This window comes from Sphaerodactylus townsendi, linkage group LG07 (genome assembly GCF_021028975.2).
Source record: "Sphaerodactylus townsendi isolate TG3544 linkage group LG07, MPM_Stown_v2.3, whole genome shotgun sequence".
NCBI classification, from domain to species: domain Eukaryota; kingdom Metazoa; phylum Chordata; class Lepidosauria; order Squamata; family Sphaerodactylidae; genus Sphaerodactylus; species Sphaerodactylus townsendi.
The window spans coordinates 36,911,651-36,938,528 of NC_059431.1; the positions used below are offsets into that span (position 1 = coordinate 36,911,651).

The following is a 26,878-nucleotide window of genomic DNA, read 5'->3' on the forward strand; positions in this document are numbered from 1 at the left end:
AGAGAATTTACAACAGGAACAGTCTTATCGTTGATACCAGTTCCAAAGTCCAAAGAGTTCTTTTTGGAATGGGCTCCCTGGTCAATCCTTGTTTTCGTTAATACTTCTTCAGCAAATTGATCTTTAGTTTGCCATAATTGTTACGGGGACAGTTTCATACAATTAATGTATATGGATGTGTCCTGACTTGCAGGCTAAATTGCATGTATCATTGCTTTCTGCATCTGGGATTCTATACCTGTGTTCATTGAGAGGCAGAGGCGTATGGTGGTAAAATGGTGCCCGGAGACAGCTATTCTCCAGATGCCCCCCGACTACACTCAGAGAAGTGGGGCTCAGGGGGATGGGCCTCCAAGCCCCTCCCCCACCCCTTCCCGGCTCTGTCCTGGGGACAGCAGAAGCAACTGAGGCTCCGTCCTCATCTCCTTTGCTTTTATAAGCATGGGGGTAGGGCTCCGCCCCTTGGGGGTGTGCCCCCGTGCTTGTAAAAGCAAAGGAGACAAGGACAAAGCCTTAGTTGCTTCTCTCCCCAGAGGGGAGGGCAGAAGGGACTACCAGCTGGGAGTCAAGAGCGGGGGGGGTGAGGCTTGGGGGGGTGTCCTTGGGTTTCCTTGGCCCGCCCATGTTGATGATGACATGGGCGAGGCCAAGCGTGCCTAAAGACGATGAGGCAGCAGGAAGTCCTTGCCCTCTTCCTGGTCACGTGGGGGGGGGGCGATTTTGCACCCCCACGTGACCAGATTAGTGGTGCCCAGGGACAGAGGGTACTGTCAAGAGGTCTTCTGTCCAGGCACACATGGATTTCTAACAATGGCTCTGGGTCTCCTTGCTTACACCCTGCCTATTCAGAGGCCAAGGAAGATGGTTTATAAGACTTACTGATCTTGCCTGAGGTGTCTGGAACAAGGTTATGTACCTTCAATAATGTTTTTGAAATGTTCTTTTTAAGAAAAACTGGGCAGCAGATGAAGATTCCCATTAACTAATGTTCTTTGTTTGAAACCTTTTAAAGCAGACCTTATATTTCAGTAAACAACTATACTTATCGCTTATTGAATCTTTTGTGTGTGTGTCTCAGGAAAGCAAACCACATCTAAGAAGTATTTGAATGACTCAGCATCTAATTGTATATCACTTTCAAGTATTAACAGAAAAGACATTTTTGGTCAGACATTATTGCATAGGGCTGTTATAAAAGGTGACCTGGACCATATATGTGCAGTGATTAAATCTGGTGCTAATGTAAATGCCAAAGACTATGCAGGTAAGCTCTACCTTTAATGTAATGGTTAAAAAGCATGAAAGATATGTACAAGTTTATACTTCCATAAAGTGGTATGAAGGAGAGCGTGTCCTCATGTGCGCGCGCGCACACACACACACACACACACACACACACACACACAGTCACTCCTCAAATTTCCCCTGTAAACCAGAGATAGAAGATAGCCAGGTAGGTCTGAAGCAGCAGAAAAAAGTTTGAGTCCAGTGGCACCTTTAAAATCAACAAAGTTGTATGCTTAGTATAAGCTATAACAGAAACATGGATTTATTTTTTGCTCTGATTTAAATGACAAAGCCCTGGGAATTGGAACCTTATGTGCTCAGAATAAGCACACCATCATGTGGATATATGCATTTAATCTGGGCACTTTATGGTATCCATATTAGGAAAATTCCCATGTGGAAGAAATCTTTGTAAATATAGGATTTTGTGAAATTCTTCTTAGTTTAATACAAATGAACAGATAAAGAAAAATTGACAGCTCCAAATTTAGATAGCTGTTCTCAGTTTTTCACAAGCAGGGATTTCCCACTTATTCTGAAGCCTCAAGTCTGAAGAATTTGGTTAACACTTATTTGTGTTTGAATAAAAAGTGTTTTCCACTGTAGATTTCTGTAAAATTGTTATAGGTCCAAACCTAAAAGTCCTGCTTTCACAGGCTATTCTTCTCCAGTAGCAAGGAAAAACACATGCAAAATTATCCTGTGGTAAACACATGAGCTCATCAGAGAGACTCCATCTATTCTTATTTTTCACACATTAATGAACCAAAATACATCTCCAAAGCTGATCGCATAATATCCACCAGAGGACCACCAGCTAAGAAAAATCTGATTGCCTTTTTCACGCATTCTTGTATGCTTGATTGTCTGATAAATAAAACAGGTTTCCTACCTCCTATTACATTGTGAAGACTTCTGTTAGTCTCATTGTTATCTTGTCCTCGTTCCAAGGATCTTGGCAGGGTGCACATAGTTCTGCTTCTCCAGTTTTCTTCATGAGAACCCTGTGAAGTAGGCTTGGCTGAGAAAGTGACGAGCCCTATGTTTGCCTAGTAAGCTTCATGCCCTGGTGAGGATTTGAACCTAAGTCTCCCAGGTTTTAGTGCAAAATTTTAACCTATTTTGCACTTGCTTTCCTGAGTTTTGCCAGCATAACATCTGGAGTAATAATGCAATGGCTACTGCTGCTTCTGAGCAGCTCAGCTGCCTCTCCCTCTTGTTGGTGAGTAACCAGGAAGCATGACTTCACATGTTCTTGCCATGTAGGAGTATTTATGAAAAGCAGGATTGTCTTGTTGGTGCTGGATTGACCTAAAGGTTTGTCCTGCTGATGACATGGGTTGGTTGGACAGTTCTTAAATGGTAGTCTAAGGCAGTGATATTGTCCAGACGTTCTTTAAAACAAGTGGAAATTGACAGAAACTATGTTAAGTGAACTAGAAACTCGGGTCAACAGCAAACATCCTGTAAAGTTTATATTATGAACTGTGGTCCAGTTGAGAAAAAGTTCTTTTCCCCCTGTGTGCTTAGGGTGGACTGCTCTACACGAAGCTAGTTTAGTTGGGTTTTTTGAAGCAACAAATGAACTTTTACAAGCAGATGCTGATGTCAACTGTAAAGGACAAGGACAAGTAACACCATTACATGATGCAGTTAGAGAGGGTCATTACAAGGTAATCATTTCTATGTTTGAACATGAAGTGCTGCTTGCATTCTACAGTGTATTCAGGGAAGTCAGATGCATATTATTACTTACCCTTGCCATGATTACTGATGTAAAGCCAAACTGAACATTATAATGGCTGCACTGTGTATTTAAACATGACTCTGCCCTTATTCACATAGAAAACAGGAAGTGGCTGCAATATAGTTTAAAAAGCAAAGAAGAGTAGGAGGATCAGGAGTACGAAAGTGTCACACTGCCTGCAGTTTACCGTCCTAGAGTGTTTTCCATCAGTTGTGCTTATATGTCTAAAGTAATTTTTGCAGTTCTTAAAAGATACAGGAAGATAGATAGAGCAAACTTAGCACTATTTCATCTGTATTGCTTTTAAAACTCCATCACTGTTACTTCTTGCTAACACTTTGTTCATTTTAAGCTGTTTCTCTGTGGGAATAGGAAAAAGCTAGAGTCCGGTAGCAAAAAACTAATGAATTTTCTAGCCTGGTGTGAACTTTTGTGAGTCACAATTCACTTCTCACAGCTAAAATGTGAGTCTGTCCTTAAGTAGAGAAGAGGGAATGCTGACACCCCATGGCAATAGCATGTAAATGTCAACAGCCAGTAAAATACCCATAGAAGGCATGAATGGATTAGGTGTGATATACAGAGGAGTAGTGGGTGAGAAGAAATCATTGCTGGTAACGAGACAGCAATCCTAGGTATCTATTAAATCCAGGAGAAGGCCTTATCTTAAGCATCATTCTTAGCTGTAATTCAGCAGGCTCTCTTTCTAACCGCCCTTTGAAATCCCTTTGTAAAAGAACCGCTACTCTTAAGTCAGCAACTGAATTGTCCTGGAAGGTGAAAATGTTCCCCCTCTGGTTTCTGATGTCGGACTTACGTCCATTTAATCATTGTAGTAGGGACTGGCCTGTTTGTCCACTGTAGAGGGTTGGAAGGAAATTGCTGGCATGTGATGGCATAAATCACATTCAAAGATGAGCTGGAGTATGAACCTGAGATGGTATGGTTGATGCTGGTGGGCCCAGTGATGGTGTTGCTAGGATACACATGAGAACAAAGTTGGCACCTTGATTTGTTGTGAGCCCGGGTACCAGAGTAACAATAATACTGTTAATTTATCATCCCAGGTCATATAAATACATCAACAATACTCATCACTGGGATGCTAATACTGAGATACACATTGCACAATATTCATAAGCATTTGGGATATTTATATTGTTCAAGAAGGAGAGGCAAGGGACCAAGACAAAAGAGCAAGGGAGTGATGCAGCAGTAGTAACTACTTATTCATGCAGGTCTCAGGCATAGGTGTGGTTTCTAAGAAAGGGTTTCCAAACATCTAGACAGCCAATAATTCAAGAAGGGATGCATGGTGGGGTGGCCAAAGGGCAGCTTGTGGGTGGATGAAGGGACAGAGATACAAGCACAGCAGGTTTGGGTGTGTTTAAGTACTGGCCTTTAGTTTGACAGAGCACAATTCGGGGTCAAGTTATGTGTTCCCTGAAGCTGAAGTTCAGAACAAAGGAATATTTTGTACCCCAACCTGGAGAGCAGGGAGGGTGTTGAATGAGTTAACAGTTGGGTCACCAGACTGGCCAAAAGTGTGTAGGAGGGGTGGCCAAGGGTCCTGGGAATATTTCCAAATAAGGAATAAAGACCTATTCAGGTGTGGAGATGGGTTTATAGGCAGACAAAGTTGACCTTAGTGAGATGGTGGGGGGAGGGTTGGCTGGGATATTGACTGGACCAGTCTAAATAAAGAGCCTGTTGACAGAGGATGCTACTATGAATCTAGGTCTTTTGGCATAAGTGTGGCAAGATTCTTTATGTCTAGATGTGTCTTCGATTGGACCTGATTCATGATTTGAGAGCTAGGCAAAGGGAAAGGCTTGATTTTTGTCTGAGCTGCTGATACCTTCAGTAAGCATGATAAGATCAATGTTAAATGATGCCTGACCCCAGAGGAGAAGCTGGGCCATACTGCATCCGGTATGCACTCAGTGTTGTCCACCCTCCCCCCCCTTCTCTGCCCCACTTCCCCTCACCCCACACCCACTTACCTTAGTACAAGCTGGAGAATCAGCCTGTTCCCTTCAGGCCGAAAATGGCCTGGTGGGAACTACACTTCCCAGGAGATCTTGGGGTGAGCCCCAAGGTCTCCTGGGAAGTGTTGTTTCCACCAGGCCGTTTTCAACCTGAAGGGAACAGGCTGCTTCTCCAGCCTGCACTGTTTCACTAAGGTAAGTGGGGGGTTGCCACCGGGGGGGAAGTGATTTTCTACCCCCCATGCGCACACCCAGTGCAACGTGCCCCCCGTCCCCTGGTAGCTCCGCCTCTGCCTGACCCTGCACTCATTCTGCTGGCTCAGCCTTTATCTCAGAATCAGCTTACAGCTCTTTTTGTGGGCCTCCTTTGAGGACACATAGCAACAACGTTCTGGGAACTTCAGCTATAGCAAGGATAAGAGTGCAGGTTCTTATGTGTTTAGTATTCCCCTGTGTACTTGTAAGGAACCTCAAAGGACTCGAAACAAAGTAACTGAGTTCAGTTCATTTATTTCATAAACTTCAATGATCGCAATACACGGAATGCGGATTCTGACTTTCCCCGGGCTTAAGGTGTCGCTTTTACGGACCCTTCAGCCACCTCCCCCAAACGTCCCAGCAGAATTCCCACGACAGGATGGAAACAAGCTTCAAACACACAAGATAACCACAGCAAGGTTAAGGCCACAACCACCCTGGGCACGAAGCCCAGAACGAGGAATGCGCCAAGGTCAGGCAGAAAGAGCAGAAACTAACCCCCACCCTTACAGTACTGTTTTTATAATAAACAGAGTAACCGACCTGCATAACATGTGACTGTACAACAAAAGGAAGATGGATAAAATGGGCTACTGGAACAAAAATAAGTAGGCACTGGCCCTCTGTCAAAGGATTATGGGACTGCACATGTGTAGGCCTGCGGTGGAGAACAGTCACAACCTTTTCTTCAGGCATTCATGTAGCAACAGAGCACTTCCTCCTCCTCCCCATTGGAGCCATGGGCAGGACGTTTTCCTGTTGAAACTGCCATGAGGTCTGAGGGGGAGGGAACGATGCCCTCAGTTCTTTTTGCTGCCGCGTTGAGAGGACACTCTTTGTCATTCTATTGGTCTCTGGTACTTTTTACATGAGACCAACATGGATTTGAAGAGCTCCGCTTGATTTAAGAAGTGCTTCAAGTGTGGTGTGAAGATGGCAAAGATGGCTGGCCTTTCTGAATGTCTTCTTTGCCTGGGTGAGGAGCACATTCTGGGTGTAAGGCCTTTGCCCAGTTCATCCTGGAGGCCTGACAGGTTCATGCATTGAGGCTAAAGGTGATCCTACACAAGAGGTCTTTGACTCCAGACCTGGTCTTTCAGGGGAACGTCTTCAAGAGCCCCGTTGGTTCCCTTGATGCTGGTGCCTCAACCTTCCTCATCTAGTCATCTGGACAGGGCCTTGTCCCTTTCTCTGCTGATTAAGCCCAAGAAGTGCTCCAAGCCAGTGGAGAGGGGCCACTCCTCTCAAGGGCTTCCAAGATAGTACTTTCTTAAAAGTAATGTTCTTAATGGATGTTCCATGTACAAACACAACCTTCCTACTCTCCCCACCTTGAAATTTCTTGAAGTTGTATTATCGAAGGCTTTCATGGCTGGAATCATGGGGTATTGTGTGGTTTCCAGATCACTGATCCTCTGAAGATGCCAGCCACAGATGCAGGCAAAACATCAGGAGAAAATGCTACTAGAGCACGGCCATACAGCTCGGAAACCACACAACACCCCAGCTCTTGAAGTTCTTGCAGCTGGCCTTGTCCTGTGCAGTGTACAGAGAATCACTGAACATCAACTGCAGCTAAGGGCAGTCTTGTTTTTCCCTCGGGTCAGCATATAGTTGTGCTACCCCATTTCACATACATCATATCTTTTAAGTCCCTAATGTACATCCATTCTTGTCTTCTGCTTTATGCAAAGCTTTGACCTCTGTGCAAACTGGGCTTTCTTTCTATGCCAAAGATGAATATTAACACACACACACACACACACATATATGTTTGCACCGAGGTCAAAGCTTTGCATAAAGCAGAAGACAAGAATGGGGAAAAACAAGACTGCGCTTAGCTGTAGTTGATATATAGTGATTCTCCACACACTCTCTCTCTCTCTCTCTCTCTCTCTCTCTCTCCTCCCCCCCTCCCCATTTCTCTCTCTCTCTCTCTCTCTCTCTCTCTCTCTCCTCCCCCCCTCCCCCCCCCAATGGGGAACCACAGCAGCTTATATCATTCTCCCCACCTCCATTTTATCCTTACAATAACAACTCTTTGAGGTAGGTTAGGTTGAGAGTGCATGACTAGCCTAAGACTATCCAAAAAGCTTCCATGGCAAAGTGGGGATTTGAACTTGGGCCTCTTAGATCCTAATCTGATACTCTAAACTAGGGGTGGCCAACCTATGGTACTCCAGATGTTCATGGACTACAATTCCCATCAGCTCCTGCCAGCATGGCCAATTGTAGTCCACGAACTACAATTGTAGTCCATGAACATCTGGAGAACCATGGGTTGGCTACCCCTGCTCTAAGCGCTATACCACATTGGCTCTTGATGCACCACACTGGATTTACATCATGAATACTTGAAGTGTGAGATCGTATCATAAGTTTCTACTTGCTGACATCTCTGCAGTGTTTTTTTTTTACTTATAGCAGCTACACCACTTTTTGCCTGACGAAGGTGCTTTATTATGCATCTTGATTATTATAGCTCCAATATTGCACCATCAAGTGGATCACAACTGAAAACACTCATCATCCGGGAATTCTCACAGTTCAGGACATTTCAGATTCAATGTATCAGTTATTTTATGTTACAAAATTTGTATCCTGCCTCTCTGCCCTCACAAGGGCCACCAAGGTAGCTAACAAATTAAAACATATCACATCATTAAAACAATTAAAAAACAGAGATAAAATACATACAGAGACATGAAACCCATAATTAAAAAATTAGTCAAGAAGGAGTAGTCATTGAAGGAATGCCAAACAAAATGCTCCAACATTAACATTTTATCCAGGAAGCAAACTGTTTCAAATGGAACAAGTGTGTGGATAACTTGAAGAAAACAAGGGAAAATATTCAGTATTCATCATTATATCCTGTTCCACTGAAAGATCTAAATAGAATTGTAAATTCATATGTCACTTCTTTCTGGATCTTCTTTGTAGTAGAATGGTCTGCAGGGCATGCCTTGTTCTGTTGTGCCCGCCATTTTGTGCCGACCTGGCAGAACCAGGCACAACAGAACCATGCATCGTAGTGCATGCCAGAACTGAACCATGCATCCTAGTGCATGCCTTGTTCTGTTGTGCCTGCCATTTTGTATCAGCTTCAGGAGCCTCTATGCTGTTGCTGCCATTTTGAGAATGTTCCCAGGAGGTTCCCTTCTTGCAGCTTATCCGATGGCCATTTCAATGTAAGAAGTAGAAGAATAAAGTTGTTGTTTTTTTCTGGTGATCCCATGCATATGTCATTTTTCTTTTTTTAAAAAATGAGCTATCTTCACAGCCACGAAGACACCATAGAAGAATCACATCCACTCGGAGAGCTGGTCTACCTCCCATTAAGAAGGATTGGGAGGAAAAGAGGTCTACCCCAAAAAGGGGGGAAATGGCATGTGTGCAGGATTGCTAGGAAAAGCAAACTTCTGCTTTGTACATTCAAATGGCCATTGGATGTGCTGCAAGCAGGGAAACTCCTGGGAACATTCTCAGAATGCCTGCGGCAGCACGGAACCTACTGGACCTGGCAGAAAATGGCAGGCACAACAAAAATGAAAGAGTAGCTCTAAGACCGGTGTGGTGGTTCTCTGATAATCATTCGAGGCAATATAAATGCTATTTATTAAACTACTGTTTTTAATAGTGCACAGAATGATGGTTTTGATGAAGGCTGCACTTGAAAATGATTCTTTAATGCTCACAGACATTTGGGACTACTTTCACTCGACTTTTATTTCCGCCGAACCATGACTGACTGCAAATAGATCTTTCGGTAGAGTATAGAAAACTACAATGCACAGGACAGACTTTGGAGTTTCTTTGCTGTCACAAATGTCAGACAGATGTGGGGGCAAATAACTTATTTTCTACCTTCACCACTTTCGCAACTGCAGAGATAAATATAGTCTCATTTGTCTTGCTGCTGAGGAAAAGCAACTTCTGACCTTGTTGTTCGTGAAGTGCTTTTCAGCAGCTGACAGATTGGAATTAGAATGCTGTGTGGCAAAGGAGAGGCTTTAGCTTTTTTTGTTACCACAGGTGTTGCTGTGGGCCTCCTAAGGAGAGGCTAGTCCAGGGGTAGGGAACATGCGGCTTGAGAGCCGCATGCTGCTCTTCTGCCCTTGCACTGTGGCTCCACGAGCCGAGCCACCGGCCCCATCCTTGCCTGCCCTGCAGGCAGCAGGGCGGGTGCACCAATTGCCCGCGGCTGGCTGGGCCAGGCCGGGCCGCGGGCTTCCCCTCTCGTCCCCCCCATTCGAGCAGGGCGGGCGCTTTCCCAGCAGTCGGCGAGGCCGCCACGGTGGCTCCCTCGCCCTCCCGTTCCGGTAGGCGGTGTTTCTGGCGGCCGGCAAAGCGACGCCCGGCTTCATCCTGCCTGCCCTGCGAGGTGGCAGAGGCGGGTGCACCAACTGCCCGCGGCCGGCTGGGCCACGCTGCGGGCTTCCCCTCTCGCCCGTCCCGTTCAAACGGGGCAGGCACTTTCCCGGCGGCCGGCGAGGCCGAGCTGCTGGCCCCATCCTTGCCCGCCCTGCAGGCAGCAGGGCGGACGCATCCATGCACTTCTCAGAATGAGCGGAGTAAAAGGTAAAAAGGTAAAAAAGCGGAGTAAAGGTTAAAAAACCCAATATATACAGTGTTATCTTTATTTTAAATGTCAAAAATTATTTGCGGCTCCAAGTGTTTTCTTTTCCCGTGGAAAACGGGTTCAAATGGCTCTTTGAGTGTTAAAGGTTCCCTACTGTAAGGAATTCCATAGAAGCAGAAATAAAAGGCTTTTTTGGGTGTAAAAGACCGTTTATTCAGACATCTTAGAAAGCTCAAGTACACGCAGTGGCAGGAATAAGATCTCCCGCCAGAAACACAGGTTATAACTCTGTCCATCCCATCCCCTCCCGGATTCCCCATGGGAGCGGAGGTCTCGGCATCTCCCTTGAGATAAGGTCTCCGCCCGGAGAAGCTGGCCCGCTCGCCGGGCTGTGGAGATGTAGTCAAAGGCCAGGCGGCTGACCCTCCATCAACACCATTGAATTCTTTCACACTCTGCCTCCCTTAAAAAGACCCCTCCCCAGGTTTGTCGCGGAAAAGCGCGGTTAAAGCAGAAATGAGAGCGATCAATATTACCGAGATCAAATCCATTGATTATGCAAGAGGAATACCCCACCCAAGAGACTAAAATATTGTAGCGTTTCTGCGATTAAAGCGAGAGTCAGGATGGCATCGGTAATGCTTGTGGCCATCAATAATAGTCGGTGGGGATCTCTCGTGAGTCGTGCCGAACATCGGAAGCGGGAGCCTCCTTGAGTAAACTGGAATGGAAGACAGGGTGAATGTTACTAAGAGAGTTAGGCAAATCCAATCGGGCGAAGTGACATCATTAATCACTTTAGTAATCTGAAAAGGTCCAGAATCTTTTGCCTAGTTTTGAAAATTTATGCCGTCTCTGAGATTTTTGGTAGACAAATACCCAGGCTGCGCAGAGGGAAATCCGGCGGTGCTTATCCGCTTGCAGCTTTGGGAGTCTTTGTAGCCTGTTGTAAGGCAGTCTGGACCATTTTCCACCCCTCAGCCAGAGATGAAATCCATTGCTGAAACTCCGAGGATCAATGCTCCGCAATTAGTTCTTGGAAGGGTGACGGACACAATTCCGAGAAGGGTTTTTTTTTTGTACTGCTATGAACCGCATTGTTATAGGTACTCTGCAAAAGCGGAATTAGCTTCAGCACCAATTGTCTTGGTGGTAGTTGGTGTAACAACGTAAATACTGCTCTAGGGTTCTGTCCGTTCTCTCCGACTCACGTCACTTTGAGCGTGGTAGGGGCGGCAACGCGGGGGCAAATTCCCTAACAACCCTAGAAAAAGCTTTCCAGAACTTTGGGGAAATGAATTGGGGTCTCCAGCGTTAGGAGACCACCTTATACGGCCCGGAGTGTAGTGATAAACATGCTGGAATGAACAGGCAACAGCGCTACTTAACTTTAGGAGGCGAGGGATGGAAGCACAAGGAATAGAAATGGGCTTGTTTAGAAAATAAGTCCACCACCACCTACAAGACCGTGTTACTCCATGACTTTCCGGCAAATCTGTAATAAAATCCATGGAGAGGAATTCCTAGGGACTTCCAAGGCGTAGGCCACTGGGAGAGGTTTCAACAGACCATAAGGGTTTTCCGGAGCGTTCTTGGCTTCTGCACAAAACAGAGCAACCTTTACATATGCTCGTCTCAATGTCGCCTTAGCGCTCGCAATGCGCCACCAAAAAAAAAATTGACGGCGGGCGGCCAAATGCAGAGTTTTTTAGAAAGCCAAAATGTCCAGCCAGAGAGCGGGCATCATGGCGGAGCACCGAGGAACCTCCTTATAACTACCCGGACCGCACGTACCAACAATCCCCCGGCCCGCTCGCGCCATTCCCTCCAAGCGCGGTTGGGGAGTCACCCAGCCTTCCTCCAGCCCGGCGAGATTTCGCTCAACCAGCCCCTCCTCCTCGAAGTTGCCGTGAGGAAGAAAGGGAGAGACCAGGCTTTAGAGGAATGGGCGAAGGAGAAGGAGTGGATGTCTATGAAGAGATCTGGCGGGTGACAGCCAGCCCTAATTGGGAGGGGAGAGAACAGTCGCAGCGGAATGTCCTGTAAGGCAGCTCCACCCCCCCCCTCCGGGTAGAAGGCGCTGAGCCGAAAGCTGTATCAGCCAGTTATTGGTTTTTCCGAGGAAAAAATGGACTGCGATGGAAAGAAGAACGAGAAAACGAAAGATCATGCGGCCCGTCCGAAGTTGTTTTCGGACACGCATCTTGAGGGGGGGGGTGGAAGGAGAGCGATTAAAGTTCTTGTGATCCGACCAAACTTGAAAGGGGTGTTTAGCCCCCTCCAGCCAGAATGGCGTAAGTGGAGAGTGCTACTTTGAATGGCAGCATCAGTCTCTTTATCCCGTCTGGTCCAGCTTGAGTTCAGCACCCGGAGAATTTCTTTGATAAATAAGCACCACGGAACCAAGCCTATCATCTTTATTTCTCTGCAACATGGGCTTGCCCCTAAGCGCTTTGCATCCGAGGCATCCACGTGAACCACAAGCGGGAGAGATCTAATAGGGTCCAAGAGTGCTTTAGGATAGGTTGAATTAGTAAAAGCAGATTTTAAAAGCTGAAAGGCTGTACTGACATTCTCTCAGAACCAGGAAAGGGGGGGTTGAGGCTTGGCGGTCAGTGGATCTTTACCCTTAGTGCGTAAGAGGTCTGTGAGAGGAGAGTTAGTTGTGAGAGGGAGAAGTTGAGTTCAGCGAATTGGGGTATAAAGTCACGATAGAAATTAGCAAAACCTAGAAAAGATTACGGAGTTCTTTTAGGCTGGTAAGAACAGGCCATTGGAGGACTGCCATCGGGTATTTTAGCAGGATCCATTTTTAGGCCCTCGAGAGTGAGATCCGGTAACCTAAATAGTCAATAGAGTTTGGTGGAAACAGCGCGGAAAGGGATTTGGCAAGAGGAGTTGTTGAGCAAGCGTTTCAATACTTCCGACAGACCAATGCTTCATGCTCCTCCATGGTTTGTGAATAAAATTAAAAGCGTCATCTAACTACTCCCTTGTACAATAAATCCTTGGAGAACTTAACGATGCAAGGGCCATAAAGCTCCGGGGGGGCCCCACTTAGCGAATGGCATTATTAAGTATTCAAACTGTCCTGAAACTTAGGTGTTAAATGCAGTCAAGTGTTCATAGCCTTCAGCAATTCTGATGACCCTGTAGTAAGCTTCTCTCAAGTCCAAACTTAGTAAAGATCGTCCCTTGCCCAATGCGTCTAAAGGTCCTTGGGAGTTAAAGGCAAAGGGTATTTGTTGGTTAGAGGAGACCGCATTGAGTCCTCGGTAATCACCAGCCTGCAGAGCCGTAAAGACCACGTCTTTCTTTTTACAAACAATACAGGAGCGAGCATGTGTGCTTGTTTGGTAGCCCTTGCATTATGAACCAGCGGCGAGGTTCTTGTCTAGAAATTTGCAGTTCAGCCTCTCCTCATTAGGAGACATCTTGATGGAATTCTACCTTTGGGCAGTTCGCCCTGGCTGTAATACGGTGATTGCAGTCCAGTGTCTCTATGGATTAACAACTGATCGCATTCTTGCTCCTGAAATACTCTGGCTAAGATCTTGAGTACGCCCGGTGGGATACCCGGTAGAATCGGGGAGCAATGGCCTGATGAAGCCAGGGGGGGGGTGTGTGTCAGGAGAAAGTCGAGGTTTCCCCAATTCATGTGTTCCCCGCAGGGAGGGTCAGTGAATTCCAAGATCCTTTCTTTCAAAGGAATTTTTGGTTCATGTAACAACAACCATGGCATGCCCAGAACTATATGGAGTGTTTGGCCACTGGCATCAGAATAAAACTAATTTTCTCCCAATGGTGAGCAGCCCAGGAGGACGGTTCGCGGTTTGAACTGGGCGGTCCGCCGGCTCGAGAGGTTCTGCGATCCATCTGGAGTGAAAGGTATGGAGGCTTAGCCAGGGGAACTTGAGGTCTAGACCTAGCTCCCTCCACCACCTATGGGGCCGCGTGAAACAATGGGAGCAGCCAGAATCCAAAAGGGCTGAGGCGGCTATAATAAAGGTAATAGCAAGCGGGGTTGGCCAGAAGCGGCTTGGATTGTAATGGGGCGCTGCCTTCACTCACAGCGTCTGGAGTCGAACCCACATGTCCATGGGGGCTGAAGAAAAGGCAAACAACTGCTTCCCCCCTCCTCTGGGTAAGCGCCGATGACTGCCTTGGGCCGAAACCCGTTGAAGGCGGCCGGATTCCCTGCGTGGTGGCTTGGCAGATGGGGTGTCGCGGCGAGGCGGTTAACTGTTTTTTTTTTCGGGCGGTTGGCTAGGCTATGACCTGGTCCTCCGCGGTAAAGACACAATCCCAGTCGTGACGGCGGTAACCGGTGAATGTGGTAGAGCGGCTGGGCTTGGTTTGGTGGGCGCGGTGGCAGGTTTTGGTGAAGGCCTCCCGACGCAGAAGCGTACTCCAGCGAGGAAGGCGCCACCTGGGATCCTAATTCAACCCAATCAGCAATGGTGCGGGGGGACCCGAATTAAAAACACCGTTCCGCGCCAGCCGCCGTCGACTAGCATCCGAGAAGTAGTCACATTTCATGCGCTCAGGCCCACTCAGGAGAGTCGGTGGCAGCAGCATACCGAAAATTCGCGGGCAAATTCTGCAAGCGGCGGTTGCCTTGCTGAATAGTTTTGATGAGTGGCGGATAGCTTCATTTTCAGCACCCGGATCTTAGGCGAGCCCTTAAAGGCTTGGAGGAATCGCGAGGGCACCGTCGAGTAAAGTATCTTCATCTTGCAGGTTCAAAGGAGTCACAAACCAGTCGGCTGCCGCCCCATCCAGGACTGAGCCGATGTCCCGTATTTTTTGAATCAGACGGTATAAATGATCATAGTCCTCCATGTGGGCACTCGAGGTTGCAAGATGAAGTAAAGGGAAGTTTGGAAGCGGTCCGCCGAAGCTTGGGCAGGTATTGGAGGTCTGTAGTATCCCCTCTCTCCTCAGCCCTTGGCCCGGCAGGCGGTGGTTAGCGCCAGAGTTGAGCAGGTTGAGGCAGCGGTTGCGCCAGGGGGGGGCAGGAATCGGTGGAGGTATCAGCGCCGGTGCACTGCTATGGCGTTCGGTGGGAAACGGTCGCTTGGAAAGTGGTAGGACCCAACAGCGTTAAGCCCCTCTAGCGCCCGGCTACCTTCACCAGTGACAGCGTAGACTCCAACTTAGGTTGTCCTGGTCTGCTGCGTCTTCAGTTCCCTCTCCAAAGGCAGCCAGCTCTCTCTCCTTCGCAGTCAATGCATCCTGGTGTGCATAAAAAGCTGCTTTCTCTCGTTCCAATTTCCCAGCCAGTTAGATCCCGTTGAATAGCTGCAGTACCAGTTCACTTTGTCGCCAAGGCCTGAAGCAGCTTTTGGCGTTGGCAGCTATGAGATTCAGTTTGGAGTGTTCCAAGGACTTTGATCATGGACTGATAGATTCTGCTTATTGCCGTTGTAAGCATCTTTAGCGCGGTGGTCGAGTTGGGACTTCTTTCGCTGCTGTTCCCGGTCTCTTTGCAGGTTTTTCAGCTCTTGCTTGCAGCTGTTCTCGTTCCTCTTCCCATAGCTGGCGCGTTCTGGAGCCCATGCTTCTTGGGCATCTAGCGCCAGTCGACCCACTTCCTCATCCCAGCTCTCTTTACCGATGGGAGAGGAACAGATCCGACTGGGAGTGCAGAGCTTTCTCGGACTCCTCTCTTCATCTGGGCCAGCGGGGCGGCGTCGTGCCCACCCGGTAGCTCCTGCAGGGGCATCTCCAGGTGCAACCGTTAGCGCTGCCGGGATCAGAGAGGGGTCGGTCGGGAAGGCGATAGTACGGATACCCCCTCGCAATCCTGGGTATAGTCCCAGTGTCACCGGTGGTCTTGGGGCCGAGACGGGCCCCAGTGCTATGCCGCGGTGGATCTTTGAGGAACATCACCAAAATCTGGCGAGGTCCAGGAATGTCGATTCAATGGACTCCTGGGTTGCTTACATATGAAGGTGGTCAGGCCCGATCTCCTCCGTGACAGGTTGCATCTGAGGTTTGTAATCCCTCACAGCCGGGTGGAGATGCACCAGGATCCACGAAACCGATCCATGAGCAAGCTGCCCAAAGCGACTCATGTAAAGTCCCCCATGGTCGTCTCTTCACGTCCCTCGTTCCATGCCCGGAGTAAAGGAAGACTTCGTGCTGCAATCTGACGGGCTGGAAAGAGGAGTCACCAGCGAGACCCGTTCTCCCTTCCAGCGGTTCGTCCAAATCCAGAAGGGAGGCTGGGAGCCCCTCTTTGGGGGGCTACCGAGACCTTCCACGAGGAATATTCAACCTCTCCATGCCCGAGGCACCAGAGGTCACACTGCACTAGGAAGATATAGATGAACAATGGATTCCTGCCACAATGTAAGGAATTCCATAGAAGCAGAAATAAAAGGCTTTTTTTTTGGGTGTAAAAGACCGTTTATTCAGACATCTTAGAAAGCTCCGCGTACCGCGCGGTGGCAGGAATAAGATCTCCCGCCAAGAAACACAGGTTATAACTCACTGTCCATCCACATCCCCTCTCAGTTCCAGCCATGGGAGCAGGAGGTCTCATCTCCCTACTCATGAGAATCAAGGTCTCCGCCCGGGGCTATTATCGCCGGGCTGTGGAATGTAGTCAAGGCCAGGCGGCTGACCCGCTCATCAACACCATTGAATTCTTTACACCTACCCCTGGGCTAGTCTGTGTAAGAAGACAGAAATAGAAAATGAAGCTGTTTAAAATTTCAGAATCATCTTTACCTCCAGGTGGCAGAGTTGCTTCTTTGGTATGGGGCTGATCCATTATTCAAGCATGAGAAAGGGAAGTGTGCCTTAGAGGAAACTACTGACAAACGGATGAAGAAACTGTTGGAAAGTTACATACCTAACTCTACTAGAAGTTCAACATCAGGTAGGAAAAAAGCAATTTTGTCATATAGTTGCACAAAATAATTTATTTCCCTTTTTCTTTATATACACATCAAAGTGTCTCTGGCCCCTTCCTTCCGCACATGCAGAATAATGCGTTTCCAAACCACTTTCACAACTTTTTGCAAGTGGATTTTGGTATTCCGCACACCTTCAAAGAGCATTGAAAGCAGTTTGAAAGTGCATTATTCTGCATGTGCGGAATGAGCCAATAAGAGTATAGTGAATTGCAATCAGCTAAAAAGTGGTAGTCAGCTAAAAATGCATATTTTTCCATTGGGATTAACAAACAAAAATTCCTGTTATGCAACACTGACATTTATTGTATGGAAAAAAAAAACAGCAACTGGAAAAAATGTTTTTCTTACTGTAGTATGTTAATGTTTAAATTTTGTTTTTCTCCTTTTCATGCCAAAAAAAGCACCCCACACTGTATCATCAAGACATTACTTAAACGTGCATGTCATTCATACCTATTATGGTTCCCTAACGTTTGCATGTTGTACTTCTAGTCTCTCTTTGTGACTACTTTGCCTTTGCTATTAAAAGGGATATTCCTTTGAATGCATTGTTCAGCATTCTAAAATTCTTTTGTAGAATGGGTGCCTGTTTCTGCAGGATAAGAATGCCACTCCAGTCTTACAAGATTACGTAGTAAGATCTGGGTGGACATTTTGGGGGTTGCCAGATAACAGCCTCCAACCCACAGTGCAGAGGGTTCCAAATCTCATTTGGTACTTGTGAAGAAGGAGAGCTAGAGCTAGACTGAAATAAGTTCTGGAAAATAAAGCTAGCAGAGGGAAGAATGAAAAAGGTAGAGAAAGAAACTTGAAGGAAAATCAGTTTTTGCTCAGAAACAATCTAAAGGTTTTGTCAAAGGCTCTCATGGCCGGATTCAACTGGTTCTGGTGGGTTTTCTGGGCTGTGTCTGGTGGATTTTGTTCCTAACGTTTTGCCTGCATCTGTGGCTGGCATCTTCAGAGGTGTATCACAGAGAAAAGTCTGTTTTACACTGTGTCTAACTGGCCCCTTCCGCACACCCAAAATAATGCATTTTCAAACCACTTTCACAACTGTTTGTAAGTGGATTTTGCCATTCCACACAGCTTCAAAGAGCACTGAAAGCAGTTTCAAAGTGCATTATTCTGCATGTGCGGAATGAGCCACTGTTTCACACAGTTGCAGAACATGTGTTAAACAAAACTGGACATAATATTTTATTTGAGAACACTAAAATTCTGGACAATTCAGAAGCTTACTATGTCAGACTGCACAGGGAGGCCATTGAAATTCACAAACACCAGGACAACTTCAATAAGAAAGAAGAGACGTTAAAGATTAGCAAAGAACTAGCCTGAGCTCCCAGTACCATTAAAAAAAAATGGACTGATAACCCCACTCGCAGTACAATGCACTCAACCATACCTTTGCATAGCAAGTTCTACCCAAACACTTAATGATTGGTTCCCCACCCTGGGACATAGACAATATACCACACTAAACTTTCCCTTCTCACTTAGACACAGTGTGAAACAGACTTTTCTCTGTGATACACCTCTGAAGATGCCTGCCACAAATGCAGGCGAAACGTTAGGAACAAAATCCACCGGACCACGGCCACACAGCCCGGAAAACCCACCAGAACCAATCTTTAAAAGTCCCATAAATACATTTCCCCCAGTAATTCCTCCAATATCTTAATGTTGCTTAAAGGGTTGCTTAATGTATTGTTGGATAAAGGGTTAAAATCCTTGTACTCTTTCAGCTATGTGTTCTTTACATCTTTGCTGTATAAAATCCACATTATAGTTAAAATTACATCCAAGTAAGTGAACTGAGAGTTCTAAGATATGATCCTCTTTTAGATCTAAAGCAGTGGTTCTCCAGCCGCAGGGGTCCGAGGGGCCCTTTGAAATTGAACAACCCTTTCTGACGAGAATTAAGCCTAAAACTCTCTGCATCAGTGTTCTCCATCTGTAAAATGGATAAATGCTAGGGTTGGGGGTCACCACAACATGAGGAACTGTATTAAAGGGTTGTGGCATTAGGAAGGTTGAGAACCACTGATCTAAAGAAAGAAGGCAGTATTAATGCCACTTTAGAGGGGATTTTTTTTTTTGCCCAAAGTGGTTTTCATGTTAACTAGGATATTACATTGCCTGCTATTTTTCAAGAACTTAGAGACAATAAAAGAGCCTTTCAGTCCAGTCCTAAACAGAGTTACTCAAAGTCAACAATTACTCAATTGACAAATCTAGGAAGAGTGGAACTTTGTTTAGGATTGCACTGTACATCTTCTTGGATGTCAGATGATCTTAGCAGTTCTGCTTTTTCTGTGCTACAGTAGTGCTTAATGGGAACATCTGCATCTGCACATTCTATAGCCTGCTAGATTATGTTTCTAATACAAATATATCAATTTGCAGAAATCTAAGTAGTGCAAATTTGTGCTCATTGCCTGCTTTACTGAGATGAGAGTTAAAGAAATATCTAAAGGGTAAAGCAAACTGTAATTTGACATCTTTTTAAATCAAGTAAACAGATAAAGCACTAGAAACAGTGGTCACTGGAAAGGAAAGTACTGGAAGATGTTACAGTGAGACCAATGGAAAAGAAAATGCAGATAAAAAGCTAGATGTACCATTTCAATTAGATGTATTTATTTATTTACATGCCACCAGATAAGGAAAGCTGCAGAATTGACGCCTTTGGATAGGAAGGCTTATTCCTCTGCCTCTCTTAACTTTAGAACTGCCAACCACCAAACCAACATTGGTGGATATCAACTTCACCACTGAGTGACCATTTCTCCACATTTACATCTCCCACCTGATGATGCCCATGCTGAAATAGCCACCAGCCAAGCCTATACATCTCTCTAAGCAGGAGATAAATGCAGGGAAGTGTGCAGCTGAGGCCTCTGCTCACTCATTGGCTACTGGGGTTACCGTCAGGTGCCACACTTGGCTCTGTAATACTGCGCTACCCATTGAGTCATGAGCTAAAGTGGAGGCTCTCCCTTTCAAGGGCATGTGTCTCTTTGGCTCCAACACTGACATATTCCTTGCTAGCATCAAAAAGAACTGCACCATGACATCTTGGTCTGGAGAAAAGGGCACCTCCTCCTGGTGCTAGGGGCTTGAAGAAAGTTCTGCTGAATGGCAGGCCTCAATGCAGGTGCAGTCCCAATGTGTGTCTGCACAGAAGGCCTTGATGAACAGTGGTTACAGCAAGTGTAACCCTGTCTTCCCGGACCACATATGAATATGATATCAATTTGCAGAAATCTAATTAACTGCAAATTCGTGCTCATTCCACCAGCTCTTGGGCATCTCTAACTGCTTTACTGAGATGAGTCTCTGTTAAAGAAATATCTAAAGGGTAACGTTCTGGGTTTTATAATATGTGCATTTATGTATTTTATTTATTAAACTATTTATACTTACCCCTCATGGTTCAAGCCATAAGATGGGTGGCCACCCTCCCCCACCATGACCAAACAATGATTTTTTGTACCAGCTCACAAAACACCTCCCACTCCCATCAAAACATACATGGCTCTCTCCCCACCAACTCTTTTCCTAATTTCCTAATCAGAACAACCCTATGAGGTAGGTTGTTAGCCTGAGAAACAACTCCAAGCCAGTGCAAGTGGGTATTAAGTATGTTAATCTCTCAAAAATCACCCCCAGCAAAACATTTACCAAACAAATGTCAGCATCATCTCTCACAAAACACCTCCAGTGGAATCCACCCCCTAAACACCATCACTTTCAATGGTGATTTTAAACTAGAGAACTCAGATTCTTCTTTTAAATCTACCTTAAGAGGAGAATCTGGGGTCCCCAGTTTAAAACTCAAAATTGAAAGTGGTGCTGTTTGAGGGTGAATCTCCCCACCCTGAAACAGCATCACTTTTTTGAGAGGTTGGATATTCCAGATCGAAGACAAAATAGCAGAATTAGAGTTTGGAATCTGGGCAAATTTAGGCACATTCAGACAAAAATTGTCTGATTATGTCCTGCCCAAATATGAACAAACAAATTCTGCAAATGCAAAAGGTATTTGGGTTTTTTTGGGGGGGTATTTTTTGGGGGTTTTTCGGCCCCTTGCAGGGAGGGCATTTTTTAAAAGCTAGTGGGCACCATGATTTCAGGGCATCATCGAGAGACTGCCCTGATGATACCTACACCAGGTTTGGCAATGTTTGGTTCAGGGAGCATGCAAAGTTATGGATGCCCAAAATGGAGATGCCCCCATCCCGTTGTTTTTCAATGAGGCCAACCTGAGATAGGGGCTGCCATTTGAGGCACCATAACTGGTTGATCCCCCTGGTATAACATAACTAACTTAGCAGGTGGCATCATAAGAATAGTTAACACATGATACCCTGAAATTTTGGTGTCACTAGCTTTAAAAATACATCTCTTCCAGGCACCCCAAGAAATTTGCCCAAGATTCTTTGTTTTGCAGTGACTTTGCTCCATTGTAGGTAATGAGGAATTTCTGAGGCAGGCTGCACATTTTTGAAAATAGAGGCTCCAGACTTTCAAGGTGGCTCCAAGAGGCCTTGAGTAATAGCATCCAAGCTTGGTGAGCTTTGCTTCTGGAGTGGGGGGGGGGGGGAGTTGAGAGTGTTCTGACAGAACTCAGTCCACAGGCTTTCATGTGCAGGAGCGGGGAAACAAAATAAGCCTTTTGGGGGGTTATAAGAATTGAACCCCCCCCAAGAAGCAAGGTCTCCAAACCTGGATGCTGTGCCAGGAGGCCCTCCTGGAGCCACCCTGAGAAGCCTGGTGCCTCTATCTTCAAAATGTGCCCAGCCCTGCCTACCTACACTCAAGAAATTCCCCATTGGCTACAATGGAGCAAAGTCACTACAAAACAAAAGAATCTTGGAAGGGCAAATTTCTTGGGGGGGTGCCTGGAAGGGGTGTATTTTTTTAAAGCTAGTGACACCAAATTTTCAGGGTATCATCTGTTAACTATTCTTATGATTCCACCCAAGTTTGGTGAGGACATGTTCAGGAGGACATAGTTATGGTCCCTCAAATGGGATTGCCCCCATCTCAGGTTAGCTCCCATTGAAAACAATGGGGATGGGGGAGCTGCACCCCAGATCCCATAGCACACTGCCCCTGAACCAAGCAATGTAAACTCGGGTGGTATCATCCGGGCAGTCTCTGGATGGTACCCTGAAATTTTCAGTGCCATAGCCTTAATAATGCGCCTCCCCTGCAATTGGAGCGGCATTATGAGAAAAAACACTTAAAACATTTAAAAACACACAAACGACCCTGAAATTTTGGCGCCCCCCCACGTGACCAAATGGGGGCACCCGGGGACATAGGGTACCCCCTGTCCCTAGGCAGGAACGCCACTGCCTTCTAGTCCAGCACTCTGCTACTCGCAGTGGCCCACCAGGTGCCTTTGGGAGCTCACCACCTTTCTTGTGGCAGTGGTAGCATGATGGACATGTAGTGAAAAATACTGTTGTGATGCTTTTGTGCAGCAACACAATTTAAGATCTTAGGATCATAATCCTGTACCAAGGTAGTTGTTTCTAGGACATACCGATCATACAGGCATAAGTGGAATCTAGAATCATTCTTCTAACAAAATATTTTCAGTAGTTGCTATGAGTAAAAATATGTTTAATTTGTCTTTAGACTGCTCATATTCTGAGGAAAAGGAGAAAGCTTCTTCCAGTCAGCAGTTGTCTACTAAAGCAGCTAGAGTAAACAAAAGAAATGCTAAAGGAGAAACTTGCTTGCATTTGGCAGCAAAAAAAGGAAATTTGTCTCTAGTGAAGTCCTTAATAGCATCTGGAGCATGTGTAAATCAAAAAGATAATGCAGGTTGGATATTTCTTGCTCACAGTTTTAAAGTTCTATGTTATGCTGTTACCAGGAAACACTTCAGTATTTTTTCAGCAGTTTCTTTTAGTTACTGTTTAAAACTACAGTGAACAGTGTTCAGAATGTTGTATGCCTTATGGGTATATTCATCAGATAAATATATTTAGACAAATGTATATAGATGGATAGATATACTATATGTACAAGCAATACTTCAGGTGTACCAAAGGCCTTAAACCTGCCAAGTGGGAATTTTAACTTTGAACATACCTCGTGGCAAACTATTTTTTAAAATTCTCATCTCTTTCAGGCTATAGGCACTTTCGAACATGCAGAATAATTCACTTTCAATCCACTTCCAATGCACATGGCAACTGGATTTTACTGTGTGAAATAGCAAAATCCTGGGGTGTTGTGTGGTTTCCGGTCTGTTCTAACAAAATATTTTCAATAGTTGCTAATGTGTAAAAATATGTTTAATTTGTCTTTAGACTGCTCAGATTCTAAGGAAAATGAGAAAGGAAAAATCCACTTGCAAACAATTGTAAAATTGGATTGAAAATGCATTATTCTGCATGTGTGAACGGTCCCACAACCCTTGTATTAGACCTGGAGAAGCTTATACTTTCCATAGCAGAAAAGCTTAAGAGCTTGCAGTGGTGGCGAACCTTTGGCACTCCAGATGTTATGGACTACAATTCCCATTAGCCCCTGCCAGCATGGCCAATTGGCCATGCTGGAAGGGACTGATAAGGTGTAGTCTGCTAATGAATACACTGCCGACCCAGCAGTGCCGTGAGGTGGAACGTTGGGGCGCCAGCGGACCTGCGGCCTTGCCCGGTGCTTGCTCGCACCCCCACTCCTCATCCCCCCATGAGTCACAGGTGAAGTGAACTGTCTGGCTCAATCACTGAGGCGCAGGGACAATGGTCTTGCCCCAGGTGAGGTTAGAGGCTCCAGCAGCATCGCGGCTCCTCTCTCCGCCGCGTAGCCAGATTGAGAGATCATGCATCACCCTGATGATCTCCCGACCTCCCGGCTCTCCCGGAGCTCCCCAGTCACTCCCTCCTACTGCGCCCCGATGGGAAGTAACAATAAAAGATTGTAGGAACCCGTGGCCGGAGACTTCGCTAGGAACCACGGACCTCCGGTCTCCCGCTGCTGGCGATCTCCACCAGATGTTATCTCGGCGACCGTCGTTCTTCACTGCAGCTGACCCGTGGAGTGGAATTCTGGCTGGTGCGAAACCGGGAATCCTCGAACCTCCCACCCTGCTCACGATGCAGCCTGGGGAAGGGCAGCGATACCGAGAAGTCAGCTGGTTAAAGGCGTCATCCGGACCCACCCGTTTCTGTATGCAGCCTGTCCTCTGGATGCGGTGTATCCAGAGACAACGGCGTCCTAGGTTATCTCTAGATCCGGCCAGACGCGTTGATGTATGGGGAGCTTGTAAAAGCAGGGCTTATGACGAAGCTGCGTTGGCGAACTGAAAGATTAACCGAAATGCGACGAGGGTCCCACGTAAAGAGAGGGAGCCTGCGCCAAGTGGTTGAAGAGATTCTGAGCTCAGTGTCCATGGTACTTGCCCAGAGGGGGGGACGGTGAATCTTAAGGACTGGGGAAAACATCGGTAGCACTCTTAAGCACAGAGCCTGCGTAGCGCCCGATAATGTCAAGCTGCTACTGACGCGGTGAGACAATGTTTTATTCGCCATCAGCCTGCAGAACCTATGGCTCCCTTCCGCTGTAAGGCAGCCCTCCTTTTCGATCTTTCACCTTGAGGCTGGCCCAGATTTTCTATATCACACTAGGGTGGGCGCCTGTCACTCGCTTCTGCCCACTCGTTCCGCTTAGCCCAATTCCAGAGCTCTCCAGCGGCACCGACGCTTCCCTCCCCTGCTCCGCCTTCATTTTCGAAGTCACTGCACCTCCGTCAAAGCATACGTAATGGCGGGTTTCAAACTCTTGCAGAGCAGTATTAGCCACGATCTGCAGAAGAAAAGAAAACCCTGGCGGAAGACTTGATGCCGAAGATTCTGGCATTGTGCCCCATCCACTCCACACAGCAGATACCGTGGGGAGGATGGCATAGTTGGCCGAGGTTGTCGAGTACCCCCTGGGCTATAAAAATCCTCACCCGAGCTCCATAGCGATCGCGGGGCGTGGAATCACCACCCTATGTGAAAGCATGCTCGAAGCGGTAGCGAGGAGCCACCTAATGGTCGGACGACTGGAAGAACCGCTTCTTCCGCATGCTCACGAGCCCCGCAGCAATTTCGCGATCTGGGAAGCCGAGGTTCAGCCCGGCAATGCCTTAGCAGGGCAGCAGCACTCGTAGCGGCGCCTACACCCGCCAGCGCGCAACTTCGGCCCGATGCAGCCTTCAGCAACCCCAACAATCAGATTGTCTACCTGAAGCCGCCCTTACGGTGCAGCCTCTGGAGTCAAACACAAAGGCGTTTGTCCGGGGTCCCCAATTCCTGGCCAGCCACGCTGGGAGCTTCTCTGCCGCCGGCAAAAAGCGTAGAACCCTCGCGAGTTTGTGGGCAGACTCCAGGAGAATACTCAAGAGAGCAGCGTTGACAGCGAGGCTCAGGGCGAACTCAGCTTAAGCGTCTACCGTAAAGAAGGCGCCCTCGCTGAAGATGCCGCCAAAGGCAATCACAGGCTTAGGTAAGGACCCTGAACTGGCCGACATGCTTGGAAACTTGCCGGGATATCGGGTCGCTTAAGCCTGTCCATGCGGACCTCCTGACGCCAGCCCTTTCCACCGCCAGGAAACAGCCCCAGACAGGTGTTTCAATTGCGCACCGAATCGGACACTTCATTAAAGGTGCAGGCTGCCCAGTAAGGGGAGCTTCGACCCGATACGAAGAGTCTCCTCTCAAAGGAGAAGACCCTCAGGGAGAGGCCAGCCCCGAGCCTTCTCCACCCTTAAGCAAAACTATCCCTTTGTTACAGGGGCCGCGGACCTCGCTTCGCTCGGGCCAGCGCGCAATGTGGGGCCGGGCATCCCCTGCGAAACGACCTCGAGGCAGCCGCTTGCCTTCTACAGACTCCCTCGCCCCAAGGGCATCCATGCGCCCACTCCACACAGCTGGGAGGGCCAGGTGAACCCAGAGTGCCCGGGGAGCCCGACGCGGTCATCGGCGAAAGTGTCGGGAGGCCTGATCGGTGGCGGCTGGGGCGGAAGCCGGGGAGGAAAAGGGCAGGCCGCTTTTAGAAAACCCCCCCCCCTAAGTGGTCGCTGACAGCTCGTAGCCCTCCCATGGTCATGGAGAGGCTTCGAGGCAACTGATAAGCCCGGCGTACGCATACCTCCCCTCCGGTGGACCACGAAGACCCCGGTAGTAATGGGTAGAACAGTGGCCGCTGCCCAGAGAAGTTGATTGCCATGCACCAACTAAGTGAAGGAACGGCTGACGGGCGGCGCACATTGAGGTCTCCAGCGGTAAGCGCTTCGAACCTACCTGTCTTTGGTAATAAAGAAGAAGAGTGGCGGTGGCGATTGCTACAGGATCTCGGGAGCGGTAAATGCCTGTATCCAGCCCATGGGCCGATCTTCAATCGCGGTTTGCAGCCAACCAACCTTATCCCCTCAGGCTACTAGGTCACAGTTTGTTGTGACCTGAAGGATTGTTTCTTTTGTATCCCCTCTCCCTGTGAAGACCGGTACGGTTGGCTTTCCGGTGCGGTGCCGATTAATCATCCAGCAGCCCCGCGGCCAGATACCAGTGGAAGGATGCTTGCCCCAGGGGATTGCTCAACATTACCTTGTGTCGAATTTTTTAGTCCATCCATGCCTTGGCCCATTTGGCATGCCAAAGCATACGGGCTATGATCATCCATTACATGGATGATATCCTGAAATAACGCATACCGACCATCCCCAGCAGTGGGTGGCGCTGCTAGCCGACCTTGCGCTAAAACAGTCAGGCCTGCACTTCGGCTCCCGAGGTGCAGAAGAAACTGAGCCATTTTGTATCTGGGGCATAATGGCTCCTCCCACTCCCTACTCACGCCCCTGTCATACCGGAGATTCAAATCCCGAACCGTTCGCATCCTCCAGCTGCTTAGCGGCTACTCGGACCCTCAACTGGCGGTCCGTCCTTCTGCTCTCACCACCCCTTGCTCAGCCCCTGTTTTTCGCTACTCCGGCTCGCTTAAAAAAATCCAGGGATTAAAAGATCCGCTCTTTAAACTTCGAGCACAGGACCTTTTCGAGCAGTAAAGGAGATTCCTAACGCCCTTGGAT

At 47.4% G+C, this 26,878-nt stretch overlaps 1 protein-coding gene across 1 annotated transcript in view; it reads left to right on the forward strand.

Annotated features, from left to right (window-relative positions):
- Positions 1–1,065: 1,065 nt before the first annotated feature.
- Positions 1,066–26,878, forward strand: part of LOC125436972 (ankyrin repeat domain-containing protein 31-like) — a gene marked incomplete at its 5' end in the record, with an annotated part of 52,299 nt that continues 26,486 nt past the window's right edge. The window contains 4 exons of the mRNA XM_048504350.1: positions 1,066–1,264; positions 2,818–2,960; positions 16,604–16,748; positions 22,435–22,623. Of these exons, the coding sequence (XP_048360307.1) occupies positions 1,066–1,264; positions 2,818–2,960; positions 16,604–16,748; positions 22,435–22,623 (676 nt within the window). The remainder of the gene's footprint in view (positions 1,265–2,817; positions 2,961–16,603; positions 16,749–22,434; positions 22,624–26,878) is intronic.